Genomic DNA, 19,969 nt, shown 5'->3' with positions numbered 1-19,969 from the left:
GTTCCTCCTCGGGTTAAGGATGCTCTCGCCCTCCCCTGTCTCTCCTCTCACATCAGCATCCTCTTTTATTCTTTCCACCAACGTACTGGTTTGCTTTTCCTATGGTGTCTCCCCCGCCAGCCCGTAGGCTCCAGGAGGGCAAGGTCTCTGCCAAGGGCAGCATAGGCCCTCATGCCTCCTCCCCCTGGGTCTCCCCACAGGTGTTTGGCTTCTTCAAGGGCATGGCCTTCCCCCTCGCCAGCATCGCTGTCTACAACTCAGTGGTGTTTGGGGTCTTCAGCAACACACAGAGGTTCCTCAGCCACCACCGGTGCCAGGAGCCCGAGGCCGGCTCACCCCGCGTGCTGTCTGACCTGCTCCTGGCCAGCATGGTGGCTGGCGTGGTCTCTGTTGGGCTGGGTGCGCCCGTGGACCTCATCAAGATCCGGCTGCAGATGCAAACACAGCCATTTCGGGAAGGTAAGCGGCCAGGGGAGGTGGCCTGATGTCTGGGGACCTGTGACCCTTTCCTGGTTTCCCAGATCTGGGATTTGGTTAATAATCTTTTTATGGAGCAGGGCATCTAGGTTGAATCATTTTATCTATAGTGGTAACTCTTACTGGTTAAGGATTTTCTATGCGCCCGGCGCTTGCAAAGAGCCCCGCATGGGTTCTCTTAATTCATCTTCAGCACAATTCTCTGAGGCAGGTGCTGTGATTTTTTCCATTTTACAGATAAGAAAACTGAAGTTCCCAGAAGTTAAGATACTTATTCAAGGACACACAATTAATGACTGGCCAGTCAGGACCAGCTACATAATTTGCAGCCCCCCAGGGTGAAATGAAAATGCGATCTCTTGATCACAAATTAGTAAGAATTTTAAAAGGGCAACAGCAGAGCATTGTCAAGTGAGGGGCCCTGTGTGACTGCCCAGGTCTCAGACCCACACCTGCCCCCCACAAACCAGGGAGTGCAGCCAGGGAGGCCTCAAGCTGGACTGGCTGCAGGGCCATGAAGCGGGCCGCCCCTCCCTCACCCTTGATGTCCCATTAGAGCTTCATTTCTTACGTGCTACATAGCTACTCCTGTGCCGCGAGCTGGAGCTGTCATCTCCTCCCTGCTGGGAAGGAGGTTTCTGACTCTTCTCCTGGAGCAGTTTTGATAAAGGAGGATGGAAAGAATGGGAAGGCACTTGCTGTGCAGAGTAGAAAGTGCCAGCTCCCGAGGAAGGATGAACTGGGGGGTCTTAGACAAATTTCAATACCTTGGGGTTTGGTCCTTGGCTCTCATTTTACTCTGTCTCCTCAGGGAAGATACTATCCCTTCCTGGGCCTCAGTCTCCTTTTCCGTATAATGGAAGGATTGCATCCCAGGTCCTTCCTGTCACCTCAGATACATACCTGACAGATCTCGTGGGTAAGACCCCTCTCCTTGGCAGCCTTCTGAATGGCCTCCGTGTGAACCCTCTGCCCACAGAGGCGGGGGGTCGGCTCTGCCCCGTGGCTGAAGCCCCAAAAGCTCACTCAGGAGCGTCCGAGGCCAGTGCCTCTCCTGCCCGCAACCCAGGTTCCTCGAGTCAGCCTGCACTCCCTGCTCAGCCGGGGCGGTGTCTAGGGCAGGTCTGCACACACTCTGAGCAGAGTGCCGATGCCCCTCGCAGGGGTCCCTGCCACCCCAAGAACAGGAGTCACACCTGCTGGATGCTCACGGTCACTGTCAGCATGCGGGGAGATGCAGGGCAACAGACGGGTTGGCTCACCCGGAGGGTCACAGAGCGTGCTCCCATGGGGGCCGCCCAGGGAGATACAGGGCAGGCAGATCCTCGCCTCCCTCTACCTGACATACTGAATCGTGTCTTGGTACAGCTCAGTTTGACCAAGGGGTCACACCTCTGAGAAGAGTTTGAAGCTCGCTGATCTGGTCCTATCCCAGAGGCAAAAGCAAAGATGCAGAGAAATGAAGGGCATCGTGGACAGGCCTAGGACCCAGGAGTCCCGGCCCCCAGGCTGGTTTTTTGCGCTATCCTGTCTACTTCCAAAAAGCTGTGTTAGTCTAAGGTGCAGAGGAATTCTCTCCGTAGGCCTTAAAGCTCTTTGGGGTCCAGATGTTGCAAGAGTCTCGGTGATGAGGCTCCTGGGGGCAGCCCCACCTCCTTCACAGCCAGGGCGCCTTGTCCATGGAAGGGGAGGAGAGAGGGGTAGGCATGCTTGTGTACGTGTGAGGGGGCCCTCAGCCAGCCTAGACACCAAGGAAGGTGTTTCTCAATAAATGCCGGCACATTTGGAGGCAAGTTAATTGGTAAACTTTCTCCACAGTGTTTACTTCCATCCTCTGTTCTGTCCTCACCCACCTACACTTTTCCTGCAGAGGGTTCTAGAATGGTGGCTGACTTGGCAGGCTAAGGGCTGAGCTACAGGGGTCCTGAGGCCAGACTAGAAGCCTCCGGAGACTGGAGGAAGGATAGGAGCAGGACAGCCAGACCCAAGAAAGCCCCCAACGCTGGGTGTGCAGGAGCCTCACTTTTAGGGAGCTGTGCAGCCTCCGTTAGCAGCTGCCAAAGTTGCTAAGTGTTCATCGTGTCCTGACACTGTTAAGTGCCGTATGTGCGTCATCTCATTTAATATCCACCCGACAGTGAGAGGTCAGCATGACTGTTAGCCCTGTTCATTTACCCAACACACCATAATTATGTACCTGCTGTGTGCCAGGCACAGGGCTGGGTGCTGGGGACACAGCGATGACCAAAAGACTCCATCTCTCTTGTAGTGCTCTGTCCAGCAGACAGGCAGACAGGAATTGGGCCACTCCAAATAGGGTGGGTGGCAGGGAGTGGGTTGGGCTGTCAGCCAGGCTGGGGGTCAGGAAGGGCTCTGGGGCAGGTGGTGGGAGGGGTGGAAGGAGAGCGTGGACGTCAGGACTGTGCACCTAGTTAGGGCAGCACCGAGGGCCACCCATGCCTGCTCTCCTGGGCCGTGGGAGCCTGAGGCACAGCCCACCTGGACTGGGACTCTCTGGAACTGCCCGTCCAGGAAGTCGGGACCCTTCTGGAGCCTTGTTTCCTGGATAAGCCCTCTGAGCAGGGAGAACATGGGGATGGTGTGCCCTCCCTGTCCTTCTCCAGCATCTCAGGGCGGGATGCGGTTTCTTGACCCTACTCCTGTACAGACGGGACCATGGCCTCAGGCTGTAAGTTCATCCGCATGGTGCCAGAAGGAAACCGGTTCTTAAGTAAACCGCTTGAGGCAGCAACAGAAAATAAAAATGTGTTTGTTCTGTCTTCCCCAGTGTGCCAGGAAGCTGACCTTTGGGGAGCTCAGGGAAGGCTCTTAATAAGAGACCAAGGGAGGTCCTGCACACAGTTTTTTCTCAGCCCTGCAAAGCTCGAAGTCATTAGCACCTGATCCCAGGGGCTTAGCTGGCAGTGCGGACACAAAACGGTTGACCTGAGTGGGCGGAGGGAAGGTAGAAACCAAGACTGGAGGGTCCGCCTCAGCTGTGCCCCTAGAGCCTCTGATCTGGACTAACCCAGAATAGTCACAGCCTTGGGGGCTGAGGAGCCAGTATTTACTTAGCCCTTACCATGTGCCAGGCACTGTGCGAAGAACTTAGTGTGTGTTTAATCTTCACAACAACCCAATTCCTAGACATTTACAAAGGGGAGACTGAGGCACAGAGAGATTCCATCACCTGCCTGAGGTCACTGCCCTAGTGGAAGGTGGAGCTGGGATACAGACCCAGGCAACTGACTCAGAGCCCACTGAGGCTATTTCTGCTTCTGCCCCAGGGTTTTGTAGAAGCTGAGGCTACGACAACTTTGGTAATATCTGGGTCTTTGCACAAAATCATCATGTGCAAAACCAGTTGCAAACTTTGAGGGAGGAAAGGGGACTTGGAACATGTCTCCAAAATGACATTGTTCAAGTAGTGGGCATAGCTTGTGGGCTCCGAGGGATGGGTCTGAGTCCTGTGGCTTTGGGCAGCTCCGCTCTGCATGGCCCACTCTTCCTTACCTTCCCCTGTCCCCCCAGATGCATGGGGAAAGGGCTTTGGCAACTACAGGTGCTGGTCAGGATCAACTATTGGGGATAAAGCATGGGAGGCAGGCAGTGGGTCACCAGGCAGTACTTTCTGCCAGGAATCTCTCCAGAAGATGAGGAAGGATGTGGTTATCTTTCACTTTTTCCTCGGAAACCCTCTAGGCCAGAGATAGAAAACTCAAAGACCCACTGGGACCAGGGAGGTAACATAAGTAAGCACAGGTACCTGGAAAATGTACCCTTTTCCATTTTTTGGACACCTACAGCCCTCCTAACCTGTGTTTCGTTTTTCCTCTTTTTACTGAAACACAGAACATGCTTCACTTTCCATATCACTCTGCTGTTAGAAACACAGCAGTTCAAGCACGTGTGTCGGCCTTGGTGCTAGGAAGGCAAGTCGGGAGTGGTACACACGGTTGCAAGCTGCCCAGATCCTGTCAGAGGGGTGGCTGCAACCCTGCTCCGGCTGACTGTTGCCACGTGGCCTGGATCTTCTGCTTTTTAAGAGAAGGCAGAAAGCTAGATTTTCCCAGGGTCTTCCAATTGGAAATTGTCAGATAATTCAAGTAAAAACAAAACCAAACACAAACCAACGTAACACCATGCAGCCCAAAGCATTGTGTGGACGGGACAGTGTGGGGCTGCGGTTGGCTGCGAGCTCGTGGTCTCTGCTCTGAGTCAGGCCCGCTCTCCCTGATAACTGGGCTGAGATGGGTAATTGCAGGCTACCCTGTGCAGGGCTTGTGGGATTGCTCATGGCTTGTGGCTTTACCCCAGAATTGCCAGTCCACTTCCCGGGTGGTGACAACGGGCTATGAGAGACTAAGCCACGTACTGAAGGCAGGTGCCAGAGGCCTCTGGCTTCCCTGCTTTGGGGCATGTGTCAAGTAGAAAGGAGGCTATGGCGAGGTGAGAACTCAGCTCATCTGGTTGGAGACGTGCAAATATAAAGCCACTGAGTTCATCCTGACTGTCTGAATGCGGAGGGAGAAAGCACCCATCCACCCAAATACAGTCACTGTTAACACATTAATATGTTTCCTTTTCCTGTTCTATATGCATGGATTAAATGTTTTAAGAGGTTGTACTTATGTTATATAGACAGTTTCATATCCTCTTCTTAATTCAATGTAAAACAGAAGCATCTTCCATGTTACTAAAATAGAATTCTAAAATTAAAATAGATGGATAATATTTAAAATAGATGTACAATATTCCATCAAATAAACACATGCACACAGACACACACATTTTGAGAGGGATGATACAGTGTAGTAAGAATTCAGTTTCTGGAGTTAGGCCACCTGCTTCTAATCTTACCTCCACCTGTTGTTGCCAAGCCTCAGTTTACTCATCTGCATAAAAGGCGTAACAGGAGTAGCTCCTTCATAACTGGGATGGGATGGGATAACATGTAACACAGGAAGATCTTACACAATGTCTGGTATATTGAAAACACGAAATAAATGTTAGCTATGCAATTAAACTTATTTAGAAGTCTTCCTACTAGTGAACATTTAGGTTGTTTACAGTTCTTCCTCTTCTAAAAATAGTGATGTGATCAGCAAATTTGTCCATAAAGAGTTGCCTTCATTTACAGTCATTTCCCTAAATGTGTGGGCTCTTTGATTCGTGACTGGGTCAAAGACTACAGTCATTTTTAAGATTCTTGGTACGTATTGTGAAATTTGTTAAACAGAGGGGTTTTACCAAATTACATAGGCAGTTGCTAAAGTTTAAAGGGAGGGTCCGTTTGGCGCTGCCTACCAGTACATGCTAGACGGCAGGTATCCTCATGAAAACTCTTCCAGCTTCACGGAGGTTTTCTCCTGGGGCCTCTGTCACTTGGCCTGAATTCATTCAGATCTGGCCTTGACAGTAAGGTGCCTGTGAAGGTGCCGTTTTCAAGTTATCATTACCCTTCGCCCAGGCATGAGCCTCACTAGGCACCCTGCTGGGCCCGAGCTGGAATTCAGGGGTGAGGTCCCTCTGCTGCCTGGGCCAAGTCACATCCTGGAGCTCAGTGGCCAATGGCACTCACTCCTCCCCCATCTGGGAGCTTTCAGGTCTGTGTTTTCATTAAGAGCCTAATTAATGTGCAGATCACAAAGCCCTCAACACCACAGGAGGCCAGAGTTTGGGGAATCAGAGGAGGACTCAGCATTAACTCTGTGCTGACCATCATAGTAGTTTCACCAGGCCCAGTTGGAGGCAAAGGGCTGAGGGTTACACTTGATTGAATTCACTCTTTGATTCATTCATTCACTAGCATTTCCCGAGGCCCTGCTCTGAGCCAAGCAGAGTAGGTAAATCAGGTATCAGACACACACAGTCCCTGCCTTTATGGAGCACTCAGTCTGGTGGGGAATCAGGTGTGCACCAGAATGAGAAGGGCCCCAGGAAGGCTCTGGAACCTCAGAATCTGGCTCTGCAGACCGGGAAGGCTCCAGAGAGGAAGTGGCTATTGATTGGGTGTTTGAATACTGGCTAGGATTTGGAGGTGGGGATGTAGGGAGGGAGAGGTGTTTCAGACTGAGAAACGATGTAAGGAAAGAGTCAGTGGCAGGGGACTTCCCTGGTGGTCCAGTGGTTAAGACTTCACCTTCCAGTGCAGGGGGTGCGGGTTCGATCCCTGGTCGGGGAGCTAAGATCCCACATGTCTTGCAACCAAAAAGCCAAAACATAAAACAGAAGCAGTGTTGTAACAAATACAATAAAGCCTTTAAAACTGGTCCACATTCGAAGTGAGAGAGTGGCATGGACTTATATATACTACCAAATGTAAAATAGATAGCTAGTGGGAAGCAGCCGCATAGCACAGGAAGATCAGCTCGGTGCTCTGTGACCACCTAGAAGGGTGGGATAGGGAAGGTGGAAGGGAGATGCAAGAGGGAGAAGATATGGGGATATATGTATATGTATAGCTGATTCACTTTGTTATAAAGCAGAAACTAACACACCATTGTAAAGCAATTATACTGCAATAAAGATGCTAAAAAAAAAATGGTCCACATTAAAAAAAAAATCTTAAAAAAAAAAAAAGAGTCAGTGGCAGGAAAGGCAAGCATGTGGCAGGATGAGGGGGGAGGGGTGGAAGATGCAGGGTCAGTTGTGAAGAGCTTGGATTTTTAGCCGAGTATGGGTTTCCTTTCTATTCTGCAGGCAGAGGAGCGTCTTGGACAGCAGCATGACCCGAGCGAAGCTGTGTGGTAGGAAGTGAACCTGGCCTTCAGAAGGGATGGAAGGGGGTGGGAATAGTAGAGGTGAGGAGGCTGATTTGGAGGCTGCTCCGCAGACCAGGCGAGAGGCTGGGAACGCCGGACCCAGGGCCGTGGGCTTTGGGAGTAGAGGGGAGCGGCAGACGGAAAAGGCATTGATGATGTAGAACCACCAGGCCAAGCAGGAGAGAGGAAAGTGTCGAAAATGACCCAGGGTTTCAACGTTGGGTGGCGATGAGGGAGGTGGTACCTCCCACGCAGGGAATTAACCAGCAGATGAAGCATGCGAGACAGAGCTTGGCGTGGAGTGGGTGAGCACACATACCCATTCTTGCTGCCGCTGGTTTGGACCCTGGCTGGAGGGGTAGGCTCGAGTGAGAACGTGGGGACTTGACCTTGGTTCCTGTTGAGGGAGGGACTGCAAATGGAATGTCAGGCCTGGAGGTCTAGACAGGGGTGTGACAGACATAGAAGCTGAAGTCATGGCGTTAGATGCAAATGCCAAGGTGAGCTGCAATAACCACCAGGGTAGACGTCAATGAGAAAACGCTGTAAAGGAGTTTGGGCGGGAGCTATACTGATGCTAATAGCTGTTGTTAACAAGTATTGCGCCCCAGCCATGTGCTCTGCGCTAACACAAATCCCGTGATTCAGTCACCACAGCAACTCTATGAAATCCGCACTGTCATTCTCCGTTTGACAGGTGGGGAAACTGAGGCTGGGCTTAAGTGACTTGTCCATGCTCCCTGGGCTGTTCCGCCCCGGGCCATGCAGCTCCACACCCTGGGAACACAGTCCTGAGAGACTCGTGTCACCAACATCGGGAAGGAGAGGGAAGGAGGGAGAGTTGCTGAAGTCAGGGTGACAGTGGGGACGGAGACCAATGGGTAAAGAAGGAAAAAGACTTTCTTTTCCAAGTTGGGAGGGGAGAAGGAAAGAGACAATTGCGAGAGAATTTTGAGGCAAGAGGAAGGAAGTTGAGGAAACCTGACTCTACCGTACTTAAGATAATCTGATGGAATGAAAGGGACAGAGTGTGGCCAGGATTCGAGGAGGAGAAGGTCCTAATATCTGGACATGCCGAGAGGAGACAAGCTGGACTGGATGGTAACAGTGGGAGTGCCAGCTGCGGGGTGATCTGGGCAAGTAAGATCATCAGCCACACACGTGCACACAAAGCCCGTTTGAGCTCAAGAATCTGCATGATGGCAAAATGGGGTGAAACCATTTCTCCCTGGATCTTCTGAAATGTCTGGTTGAGAAGGTCAACAACTGTGCCTCAGAGGCCCTGACTACATCAGTTTGTCTCTTTGGCAACACAGTTTTATTGCTCCCATAAAGATGTGTGGCTGCCAAGAAGCATACTTATCTCCAGGCAGGTTAGCCTTTTGATACAGTGGACTTTCTAAGAATTTCACAGTTCAGGGCAGGAATTAATGATGCTAAGCTGTGTAAAGAGATACACATTGCTCCATTCAGTTCCTAAAGAAGGAAGGCAGGAACCCTTGGAATGTGATAAGGGGCACAAAAACCTGGAGACTAGCCAGGACCATACAGTCGGGGCCTTCTTCTCAAGTAGGCTGTGTGCCAGTAGGAAGTGAGGGCTGGAGCAATGGCAACCCAAAAGTGGAGGGAGGAGGTTTGTGAAGAGGCCAGGCATATAGCCATGCAGTTCAAGAGGCGCCCTTGAGTTCTGGACAGTGTGACTGAATAATTTTCAAACTGTGGTCCCACATAGCTTGCCAAGATTAATGAAGGTGTACACAACATAACACACCATTGTATAAGTTACATACAGTGGGGACACATCCATTTGTTCTTCCAATCAATTGACAAGGGCAAATATTGTCCTGATTTCTAGACTTGACACTAGTGTTGGTAGTTCTCAGAGCTGGGTCGGTATCTACAATCTTTCCACAGCAGGCTTGGCAGGTCATGGCAGGTGACAGCAGGGCATGGCTGCCTGAGATTAGCAGGTCCAGCACTTCCGGAATCTGAAGTCACATCAGGGCAAGGTAATAAAGACAGGAACGATAACTATTTGCCTCAAGTAAAGTACATTTGCACAACACACATTTTAGTAAAGTACATTTGCCAACATTCTCAATTTTCACAAAAGCCAAATGATGTGGACAGGCCACTGATTCTTCGCCTTTTGTGTATGATGAGGAAACTGCAGCCCAGTGTGGTTGAGTCCTTTGCACCAGGTTGTACAGTAAATAGCAACTGAGCAACAGAGCAAATCCCAGCTGCTCCTAATCCAGGGCTCTTTCTACTAAACCATCTGCCTATCATGGACTCTTTAGATCATGAGAAAACTGCTGGACTCTTTAGAAACAGGAACTGGGCCAGAGCTTCCCAGTTGGTAATACCCTGGGGAAGTGAACTGAGGGGTCCCTCAGCTTGTTCAAACCCAAACCACAGAGGTTATACCCAACCTGTTTGCTGGAGGATGTCCATCCACATTACTGGATGCTTCCATAGCTTCTTCGACAAGTGTGGCAGCTTATGATTTGGAAGTTTCTTTTAGCGTCTATAGTCTCTGGCACAAGGACCAGACAGGGCTGGGCTTGGAGGAATGCCGAACACAGGAGGTGAAGCTTTGGGAGGCCCCGGTGCTAGAGCTGCCGATCAGATGCTCAAGTGTTCACTGAATGGATGTTGAGGCACATAAGGCCCACAGTGTCAGGCACAGGGCCACAGTGCCTGGGACAGGCCACAGTGTGTGATCCCTATCATCAGGAAACTCAGTGAACCGGTTAAGGCAAAACAACATGCTCAGAAAACAGCAGCAGCCAGGACAGACCATGATAGCAGGTACAGCCTTGGTATGGACTAGGGGTCCCAGCTTTTTCTACAAGTACCTTTTAAATATATAAAATGGAGTCCAACCCATAGAACAGCTGTTTACATTGTGTCCACAGATTGAGAAAACACATGTGACAAGAAGCTACCATGGATCATCAGTGTATTTAAGTAACTGTTCTTGTGTTCCCACAATAGCACCTACACATATGAGAAAAATGGCCAGACATGTATGTGAGATATATTAGGAATTCTGTCAATCTATAATGCTTGTGGATTGGTGGGTCCCTTGAAATCACCCCATGCTGCCCCCTTCCATTTGAGAGCCTGCTGGCCCAGAGGCATTCGAGCACAGAACACTTGGTGAGCCTGCACATCGCTAACTGGGGACCAGCAGGGCCTCATCAGTGGGTGGCGGACTTGTTGAGGATTTTCTGGAGAAAGTGAGCTGTTGAGAAATGATGTTGTATTTCCACCCCACCCTAACATAGGCACACAGAGGAGGACTGGTGGCGCTCTCCCTTCCAGAGAGGCTCCTGAGGCCTGGGCCCTCCTTACCTCAGTGGATCAGTGACCAGTCACTGTGTTTCAGCTGACTTTCCTGTTTCCAAGGTCATGACCCACTGAAGAAATTGAACAACATTGCCTGAAAAAGGAAAGAAGTGAAACTTGTTCGTGTTTGTGTCTGGGAAGGGTACAGCGGGATGCAGTGGTAGGACCCTGGGTTCTGAGAAGAGGGGCACTAGTGGCAGATCTGTGGGGACCTCAGCCTGCATCTGGGCCAGTGCAGCCTCTCTGAGGTAGGAGGATCCCCCAAGGAGTGGCTGCATGTGTACCTGTTAGAAGTGGCCAAACCTGGACACCCGCACTCGCTGCAGAGCTCCCTGCAGAGGCTCCTGCCTACAGAGGGACCTCCTGGCCCAGGCAGGAGCCAGCAAGCAAGGCACCAGACACTGCTGCTGAGCAGTGAAGCCAGACGGCCACAGTGTGTGGTCCGAGGAGCGATGGCGGGGACTGAGCTGGACAAGGCAGGGGAGCCTGGAGGAGGGGTCTTTTTAGAACTATGTAGGCCTTCCTAAGCTCCTAGGTGAAGGTTAGGAGCAGGGTGGGGGGCAATTTTATCAACTTTGAACATCCTGCTCATCTTGGTGTAGGGTGCTTGAGTTGACCCTAAATGAATTTGGGAAAACAAAGAAAACCACAGGCATCCTGAGTGTAACTCTACCTATCATAGTAAAAGGTTCTTGATTTAGAGAGTACGGCAAAAAAATGGCCTTAATGGTAAAGTGATAAGAAATAATCATGATAAGAAATAATCAAAATTTGATTCATCATCTTATCCTCATTTTAAAACAAAAAATTCTCATTAGAGAAACTAAATACATTTCATTCTAGAAGGAAATATACCTAATATGAACCCTTCACTTGCATGTGTACACCCCAAGCCAAAGCCCTGAAGGTTCCAGAACAACAGGCTGAGGGGCAGTGGTTCAGTGTGAGCAGGGTGCCTACTTCCTTCCTTGGGTTCCTTGCACAAAGACACATCTACATGTATCAGTTGTGCATATTTCCAAGAGCTGCTTGCCAGCAACCTCCCAAGTCAGTTCTTTTAAGGGTCACCAAAATTTGTTTTACACAAACTAAATTTGGTCCACTGCTAGAGTTACCGGAAGCTCTGATTTGGCGCTTTTCTAAGTCTAGCTGCCAAGGCTCCTGGGCAACTCCTTTGCCAGCTGAGCCACAGAGCATCTTGTGGTCTGAGCAACTGATCAGAATCCCAGCGGTCTTCTGCCTTGTGGTCCCTTATGAATTGTCCATACCACTATTGCTAAAGTAGGTGGGTCCGTAACAACTGTCACCCAAAAGAGATTTACTTCTCATTGAGTGACACGTCATTGATGTCACAGAATCCTTTTGCCTTGAAAAGCAGGAGAGGCTAGGTAGGCTTCTTAGCTCTGCCTGAGTGACCAAAACAGTTTATTTCAAGTCTAAGACGTCATTTTCTCAATAGGATATGGTGTCTGGTGCATGCCATGGTCAAAACTCACCAACTGTGCACTTACAAGCTACACCTTTTATGGAATGTAAATTATACCTCAGTTAAAAAACAAACTAATAAAAACAGGCAGAGGAGGCCAGAGGAGAAGACAGGGGCTCTTAAGAGTGATTGGTCTTCATGGGAAAAAAGGTGAGACTTAAGAACAGGGAAGAAGTCCAGCCAAGAATGCATCATCTCAATGTAATAACAAGGACACATCAAACAAGCCTCAGATAAGGAAAGTTCTATTAACAAGAAAGGGGGCGGTGTAGTCTTGAAAAATGGCAGTGTCATAAAAAAAACAAAGAAAGGCTGTGGAAATGCTCCAAATGAAAGGAAGCTAAAGAGACATGACAACTAAATATAATACCTGATAGACTGGATCCTGTCCTGGGGGTTGGGGAGGAACACACTAAAGGTCAGCATGAGATCACAGGAAGGTATGAGCATAGGCAGTACATTAGATACAAGTATTGTCCATGTAGATTAGGAACCCGGCTGTTGTCCCACAGTGTGTAGAATGGTATCCCGAGTCTTAGGAAACACAGACTGAAGTATTTAGGGGTGAAGGGCCATTTTGTATGTAACTCACCCTGAAATGGGTCAGAGAATAAAATTATGTATGCATGTGTGTGCAAAAGAATTTCCTTATTGCTTATTTTGGGAGAAAAAGAATGAAAGTACAGATTTGGTTCTGGTTTGGGTCTTGATGTCAAGGCCAGTTCTCGTTTGGCCAAGTGTTTTTCCAATTTTATCAGATTCTCTCCTTCTATCAGTAACTCGTGAAAGCCACATTGTACCCGCAGCTGATTCGTGAAAACCCTGACTCCAGGTCAGGTCACTGTTACCTGGAGATGAACATGGCCCAGGCAAAGTTTAGGCATTGGGACAAAGGCATCTGTTCAGTTTAATTGCACACACGTGTTTGAGTGAAAAGTGGGGGGGCGGGGTGGGAGAAGGGGGGGAAGGAGAGAGAGAGCACACAAACCATAAAACAAATAAGGTAAAATGTTAACAATAGTTGAATCTGGGTAAAGGTGTTCTGTGTACAGTTTTCCTTTTTTGTACTTTTTTGTTTGCAAATTTGAAATTATTTCCAAATAAAAAGTTTCTTTAAAAATATTGGGGATGAGGGAGCTGGAAGGAGTTCCAAGGGCTTCACAGTATCAACTTGTGTCCAGAAGGCCTTGGCCACCAGTTCAGACTCGTGTCAGTATTCCAGGTCACCATGACAATTCTATTGCTGTAATAATTGTAAATGGATCATTTTCAAGCAATAAAAGCTAGATCGCTTATGTTACAACCCTAGGAGAATGTGAGAGAATTTCCTTATTGCTTATCCTGAAAAGAAAAGGAAAAAAGTACAGGGTTTTTGTTGACAAAGTCAGTTGGAGGTTGGACAAGTTTTTTTTTTCAACATCTGTCCCCCAGACAAGCAGAATGTTATCAGGACATTCTCTTTCAATCAGTAACTTCTGAAAGCTACATCATACCCACAGTTGATTCATGAAAACCTTGACTCCTGGGACAGATCACTGTTACTTTGACATGAGCATGGCCCAGGCAAAGTTTATATGTTGGTACAATTAACATCTATGTGCGCTAATGTCAAAATTTCCCAGGATGACCCTGGTGGTATCATAGTGGATTTGGGAGAGAAAGGGGTGTTCAGTGACCTCTCAGTAGACTCTCAAAGACCACAGTGTCTGATCTGGCTCTGAGCTCAGAGGGCCCTGTGCCCCTAAAAGTGGCCACCACCCCTGCTCACTCTCTGCTATAGACTATAGAATGAGACTCAGCCTCCTGCCCACGCTGTAGTTGGCCTAATGCACATGGCCAGGATGCCTCTGTTCCCCCAACATAGAAAGAAAATACAGGAATAGTTTGTTCAAGCATACTTTCCAGGCAAATAGGAACCTCCCCCTGGACCTCGTCTACTTCCGGGTTGAGTGAAAAGGACAGGTTGTACTTTACTCCTAAAGCTCTGGTTTGGACTGTGGCATCATGAAGTTGAGTATTTTTTCCTAACCTTCATTTGATAAAGATGGGGCTATGTAGGGGGCTTGGATATTCACCTATATAACAAAAGTGATCTGTCTTTTAGCCAGCATGTGTAAAACCCCATTGAGAGGGTACTTACAGGGAATTAAACCCAGTTGGCAAAATATGCATGTGGTCACAGGCAAGCTTCATTCTGTTTCTGTCCTGGCCATGTCATGTTAGTTCTTCAAGAAGGGAAAGTTGAGAACATGAGTCTGCTTTATCTGCACTGGGATTAGGAGGTCTCTCTGGCCATGAGTCAAAGCTGTGCTAAAAGGTCCGTAGCAGAGTAGACAGGCATCAGACAGGGAGATGCAAGAAGCCCTATGGAAGAATTAGAGGGACAGACAGAGTCGCTACTTGCTGGCTACACACATCCTGTAAAGAAGCTACTGATATAACAACTGATGATCTGCCAGCAGAGACCCCAGAGGTCAGCTAAGGAGACAGCACCCTGTGCCCCTGGACTTTGAGGGGCCAATGGCACCAGTACTGCCCTACAGCTGTTTCAGGGCACAGCCTGGCCAGGGCTGGAGAGAGTCAGTGAGAACATGTCCAGCCCTCCAGCCAGTGTATCCTGCACCCAACTCACACCAGTCAACTTGGTCTCAATAATAATCTGGTGATAACATTGCACCCCTACAGTGTTCCTAGCACCATGCTGAGCTCTTTATAGGTATTACCTTGTTTATACTCACAACAGCCTGTTCTCTTTTTTATTTAAAAAATATAATTTTCCAACTTTATTGAGATACAGTTGACATATAGCCTTGTGTAAGTTTTGGGTGCACAATGTGATGAATTGGTACATGTATGTATAGTGAAATGATTACCAAGATAAGGTCAGTTTACACATCCATCACCTCACATAGTTACCATTTTGTGTGTGTATGTGGTGAGAATGTTTAAGATCTGCTCTCTTAGCAACTTTCAAGTATACAATACAGTATTGGCCTGTCCCCTTTTCAAAGGTAAGGAAACAAAGGCTAAAAAGGTGCCTACCAAGGTCAGAAAGTTGGTAAGCAGGGCCAGGATTTGGAACCAGGACAGTCTGGGTCCAAATCTCATACACTTTTTACCACACTATGCACAAGTACACACACATACACACACACACACACACACACACACACACAGTGTGTTGGGTTTTCCAGCCTCTGCTTCAAGAAGGAGCTTGGTATGCCTCAGCATATTTGATCCAAGGCATCGTGCAATCACATCTACTCAAAAAGACATAGTGATGGTTGACTGAGAACCTCTGGGCATTCTAAGGCAACAGGTGCTTTATCACCTGGCTGGGATTTTGTCCAGTCTGGCTGCACATGCTGGCAGGAGCTCCCTGTTGGGACTTCAGAATCCCCGTTTGAGCTGCCAAGACGGTCAGAAGTTTTGGTAAAAATCAATTGGTGACGTGAGTGGGAACTGTCAATGGGCTGGGCTGACTCCAATGCCAGACAATGGTCATTCTCTTGCCCCCAGGTCACTTGCCATCTTTTTGCCCTGTCTTTGCAGCCAACCTCGGTTTGAAGAATAGGGTGGCAGCTCTTGGGGAGCAGCCAGCCTACCAGGGGCCTGTGCATTGCATCATAACCATCGTGCGGACTGAAGGCCTGGCAGGGCTGTACCGGGGCGCCAGTGCCATGCTGCTGCGGGACGTCCCGGGCTACTGCCTCTACTTCATCCCCTATGTGTTCCTGAGTGACTGGATTACGCCCGAGGCCCACACAGGCCCCAGCCCCTGTGCTGTGTGGCTGGCGGGCGGCATGGCAGGTAAGGGCGGCATGGCCGACCCCTGACCCCGTGCTGACCACGGCAGCGAGACAGCTGGGGAGCCTACCATGCCCTTCTCAGCCCTGGGGAAGGGCAGGGTTCATCCAGCCACTCATCCAACAGTTCTTTGTTAAGTACCTGCTATGGCCAGACCTAGCCAGGCAGACGAAGGGCTACGAATGGGGAATGGTCCCCCCTCTTTCTCCCATCCCCTTCTCTCTGAGTCCCTATTTGGGCTCTTACAGCTTTCAGCTGGAAGGTATATTTTGAGCACTTACTCTGTGTCAGGTATCACTGAGCTTTGAAAAGAAAATCTGTTATCATGGCTCACCTTTTTTGAATACTGGCACCCTGCAAACCTTTCCAATGTGATATTTTCATTAGCCCCAGAAGGTAGGAATCAGTTTCCCCATTTTTCAGGTGAGAAAACAGGTTCAGCGTGACCAACTCAAGGTCACACCGCTAATGTAGACAGTATAGTAGGGACTCTGCAGTCAGAAAGATCCAAGTTCAAATCCAAACTTAGTCATTTTGTGACCATGGACTGGTTACTTAACCTCCTTACTCAGAACCCATGCTGCATCCCCATTTCACTTTGGGAAAAAGTCAATGACCTTGCAATGGTTTCAAGACCATCAGCATTTCAGCTGCCTGTTACCCTTCTGCACTCATTTTTTTGCTACCGTCCCCTTACATTGCTCTGCTCCAGCCACACTGGTCTCTTTCCTACAACTTGACCGTGCCTGGCTCTCTCCCCACCACAGGGCCTTTGCACTTGCTATTCCCACTGCTTGGATTTAGCAATGCATAGGTCATCAGGGACTTTGACAAGACCCATTTTGATGAAGAGAAGGGTGTGAAAACCTGATTGAAGTGGGATCAAGAGAGAATGGGATGAAAGAAATTGGAGAACCCAAGTACAAACAACACTTTTGAGAGATTTGAATGTGCTATATTGGGAAAGAGAGAAACACAGCTATAGTCAGAGAGGGGTACGGAAGTCAAGAGAGGATTGCTTCTCAAGAAGGCGGATAACTGATGGGAATATACTGTATAGCACAGGGAACTCTATCGAATGCACGGTGGCGACCTAAATGGGAGGGAAGTCCAGAAGGGAGGGGATATCTGTATGTGTAGGGCTGATTCATTCTGTTGTGCAGTGGAGGCTAACACAACATTGTAAAACAACCAAACTCCAGTAAAAATTTTTTTAAAAAAGGCAGATAACATGGTATGTTTGATGCTGATGGGAAAGATCCACTGGAGAGAAGAAAATTGTCATTCCTCCTCATCATCATCTAATCAGCTGTGCTTGAAACTTAGGAAACACATAACAGAGCCCACGTCTTAGCCACCAGACCCCAGTGTTCCTGTTCCTCCGCCTTGTGCCTGAGGCCTAGCCTGTGCCAGCTCCCAGTAAGTGCTCAATAAATACTTCTTGACTGAGAAGGCAAACAGGCCCCAGCTGCTCTCATTTCTGGTGAGAGCAGATGCGTGTGGCCTGGCAGTCAAACCTGGTTTTGTAATACCCTCTCCCATGGGCTGAGAACAGGGGAGTGTGCCAGGGCAGCACCTGGGCTAACTCCAGGGAAAGCGGCCCCATTTATCCTGGAAGAAGGCAGGAGGGAGGAGAGGTCCAGAGGGCTCCCAGAGGACCAAGGGCAGGAGGCCGGGGTGGGCAGGGGGCTGGGGACAGGCTAAGGCCTCTTTTGGGAGCCGCTGGGCAGCAGTTACAAAACCTTGCAAACCAGCTGCCTTGGACTTTGGCATCGGTTTGTTTTTCTCTCCCCATCAAAGAATGTGCCAATTTCTCTGTTTATACAATAACCTGGCGTTGTTTTCTTAGAGTCCTTTAAAGTCACAAACGTACTCTAACCAGGACACCTGAACTTATCCAATGGAGATGACCCAGTGGCACATGGTCCTAAGGCTTCTATCCCACATCACTGGAAAAGATAAGAGCTTTTTAAAGACCTGCCCCTGCTCTTCTCTGCAATCCCTAAGCTGACCCTTCCTTGGCAAGCAGGCTGTCTGAAAGTGTTTGTTTAGCATCTTCTTCATGTTCATTCAGAGTAAATCCTGCCTCTGGGGAGCTGCCAGCCTTCAGCCTCAGGCCTCACCCTGGTCTCCCTCCCCTGTGCCCAGAAAGTACTATGGGGCCTGTTCCTGTTCCTCCAATAAAAGCTGCTAATAAAGCCTTCTGCTTAGGAAGCACTAGCGATGGACCTGGCACTGTGCTAAATGCTTCACATGCATCAGGTTATTTGTCCTCATAGCAACCCCATGAAGATAGGTACTGCTGGCCCATTTTACAGAAGACAAACCCAAGGCCTACAGGTGGCAGGAGACTTCTGCAAAGTCCCACAGCAAGTGGCGAGGGAGGATCAAGAACCCCCTTCATAGGTCCTGACCTTGAGCTCTTTCCACGTCCCCCAGCAGCATATTAAGCCTCTGAATGGTGGAAATCTGCAGGGAGCCAGGTCCCCTCCACACCCCAACCAGCCAGCCCCTGATACCTATTTGTCTCTCTCTTAACAGGAGCAATTTCTTGGGGGACAGCAACTCCTATGGATGTCGTGAAGAGTCGACTGCAAGCTGACGGGGTTTATGTAAACAAATACAAAGGTGTCCTGGACTGTATCTCCCAGAGTTACCAGAAGGAAGGTCTTAAAGTAAGCCACACAGCAGTCATGCAGGGTCAGTGTCAGTCCCTGGAAGGTAGGGTCAGAGATTTTGGAAGATGTGAGACTACAGAGAAGGGAATCAGGAAACCGAGGTGCTGGCAGTTAAATTATGAAACACTTGTTTCATCCAGTCCTTGCCCCGGGCTGGAGGAAGAAGTGGGTGTGCACCCAGCTGATGGGTTCAGAGAGGACCGGTAACCTACCTGAGGTCACACAGCTGGTATGTGGCAGAGCCGGGGTCTGGACCCACATCTGTGTTACCGAAGCTTGCCTCCTCATCCAGAAAGGCTAGGAGCTCCTTCCTCACTCCCTGCTCAGCACCTCAGCCTCACCCCTCCTATAAGTGGGAATTCCCAGAACCACCTCAATCATCACATCTTGCAGGCTCCAATTCCCTGATCTGTCTTCTGCTTTCCACGCCACACAAGTCCAGACCCCATCACCTCTGGTCTCGGCTATTGAGGCAGCCTCCAGCCTGGCCTTGTCTTCCTTCTCCTGAACCTAAAGAGCTTATCCTAAACCCAAGCCTCTACTTGCCTCTAAACTATCTCAGAATGAAGATCAGGTTTCCACATCTAGTGTCCAAAGTTATAAACATCCCCATCTATCTTGCCTCCCACTATACCCCCTAGTACCCTCATGCTTGCTCTTCCTCGAATGGGCCCCTGGCTTTCTTGGCATGCCTCTTAGAGTCAGCAGACTTGAGTGCAAAGCCAGGCCTGGCTACTTGTGAACTGGGGGAATCCAGGCAAGCTTCCCCTCTCTGGGCCTCAATTTCTCCAATGATAATCACGCCTACCATGAACAGCAGAGATATTTGTAGGTTAAATTAAATTAGGCATATAAAAAGTGCTCAGTTTAATGTATAACACATAGAGAACATTTAGAAAGAGTCATCTGTTTATCATTAGCATTAGTATTAGTAGTTTTATTGCTGTTAATGTTACTACTGACCTCTGGGCTTTATCTCACGTGACTGCCTCATCCCAAGCCCTCCAATCCTTACTAACTGCCATGCCAGTGTGTCCAAACTTCTGTTTTTTTGCTCCAGTGGAGTGCCAGAGCTTCTCCTCTGGAAACCTGGACTTCCACAAAGGCTCTCTCATCTGTGTGTGACCTCCCAAGTCAGTGTTCTCCAGCTGCTCCTGGACTACAGCCAAGAGTGGCTGGAGCCAATTCACAGGCTACTGCAGGTTTCGCTGCCAGTACTGAGGTCTGTCTGCCTATTAGCTGATGCACAGGTGGGCAAGACTCCTCTTGGGTCCCTTGGTGTATGGTGCTGGATCCCACAACTCCCACAGAGGCACTTTTGTTCATGGATGGATGCTGAATTTTTGTTGTTGAAGTGAGGACAAAATAAGGGACATTTTGGGCTGCCATGATGCTAGTGTTACTCT

At 49.1% G+C, this 19,969-nt stretch overlaps 1 protein-coding gene across 4 annotated transcripts in view; it reads left to right on the top strand.

The window, feature by feature from the left end:
• Window positions 1-19,969, top strand: part of SLC25A48 (solute carrier family 25 member 48) — a 42,496-nt gene that overhangs the window by 10,814 nt on the left and 11,713 nt on the right. For 3 of the 4 annotated variants that reach the window (XM_082454664.1, XM_082454666.1, XM_082454667.1), the window contains exons 4-6: window positions 201-459; window positions 15,631-15,888; window positions 18,427-18,585. In XM_082454664.1, coding sequence (XP_082310790.1) covers window positions 201-459; window positions 15,631-15,888; window positions 18,427-18,585 — 676 coding nt within the window. The remainder of the gene's footprint in view (window positions 1-200; window positions 460-15,630; window positions 15,889-18,426; window positions 18,586-19,969) is intronic. The other variant, XM_082454665.1, reaches the window with a different exon arrangement.

Source organism: Balaenoptera physalus (assembly GCF_965194825.1).
Source record: "Balaenoptera physalus genome assembly, chromosome: 3".
In the NCBI taxonomy this organism is placed as follows: domain Eukaryota; kingdom Metazoa; phylum Chordata; class Mammalia; order Artiodactyla; family Balaenopteridae; genus Balaenoptera; species Balaenoptera physalus.
This window is presented reverse-complemented; position numbering and strand designations above follow the sequence as displayed.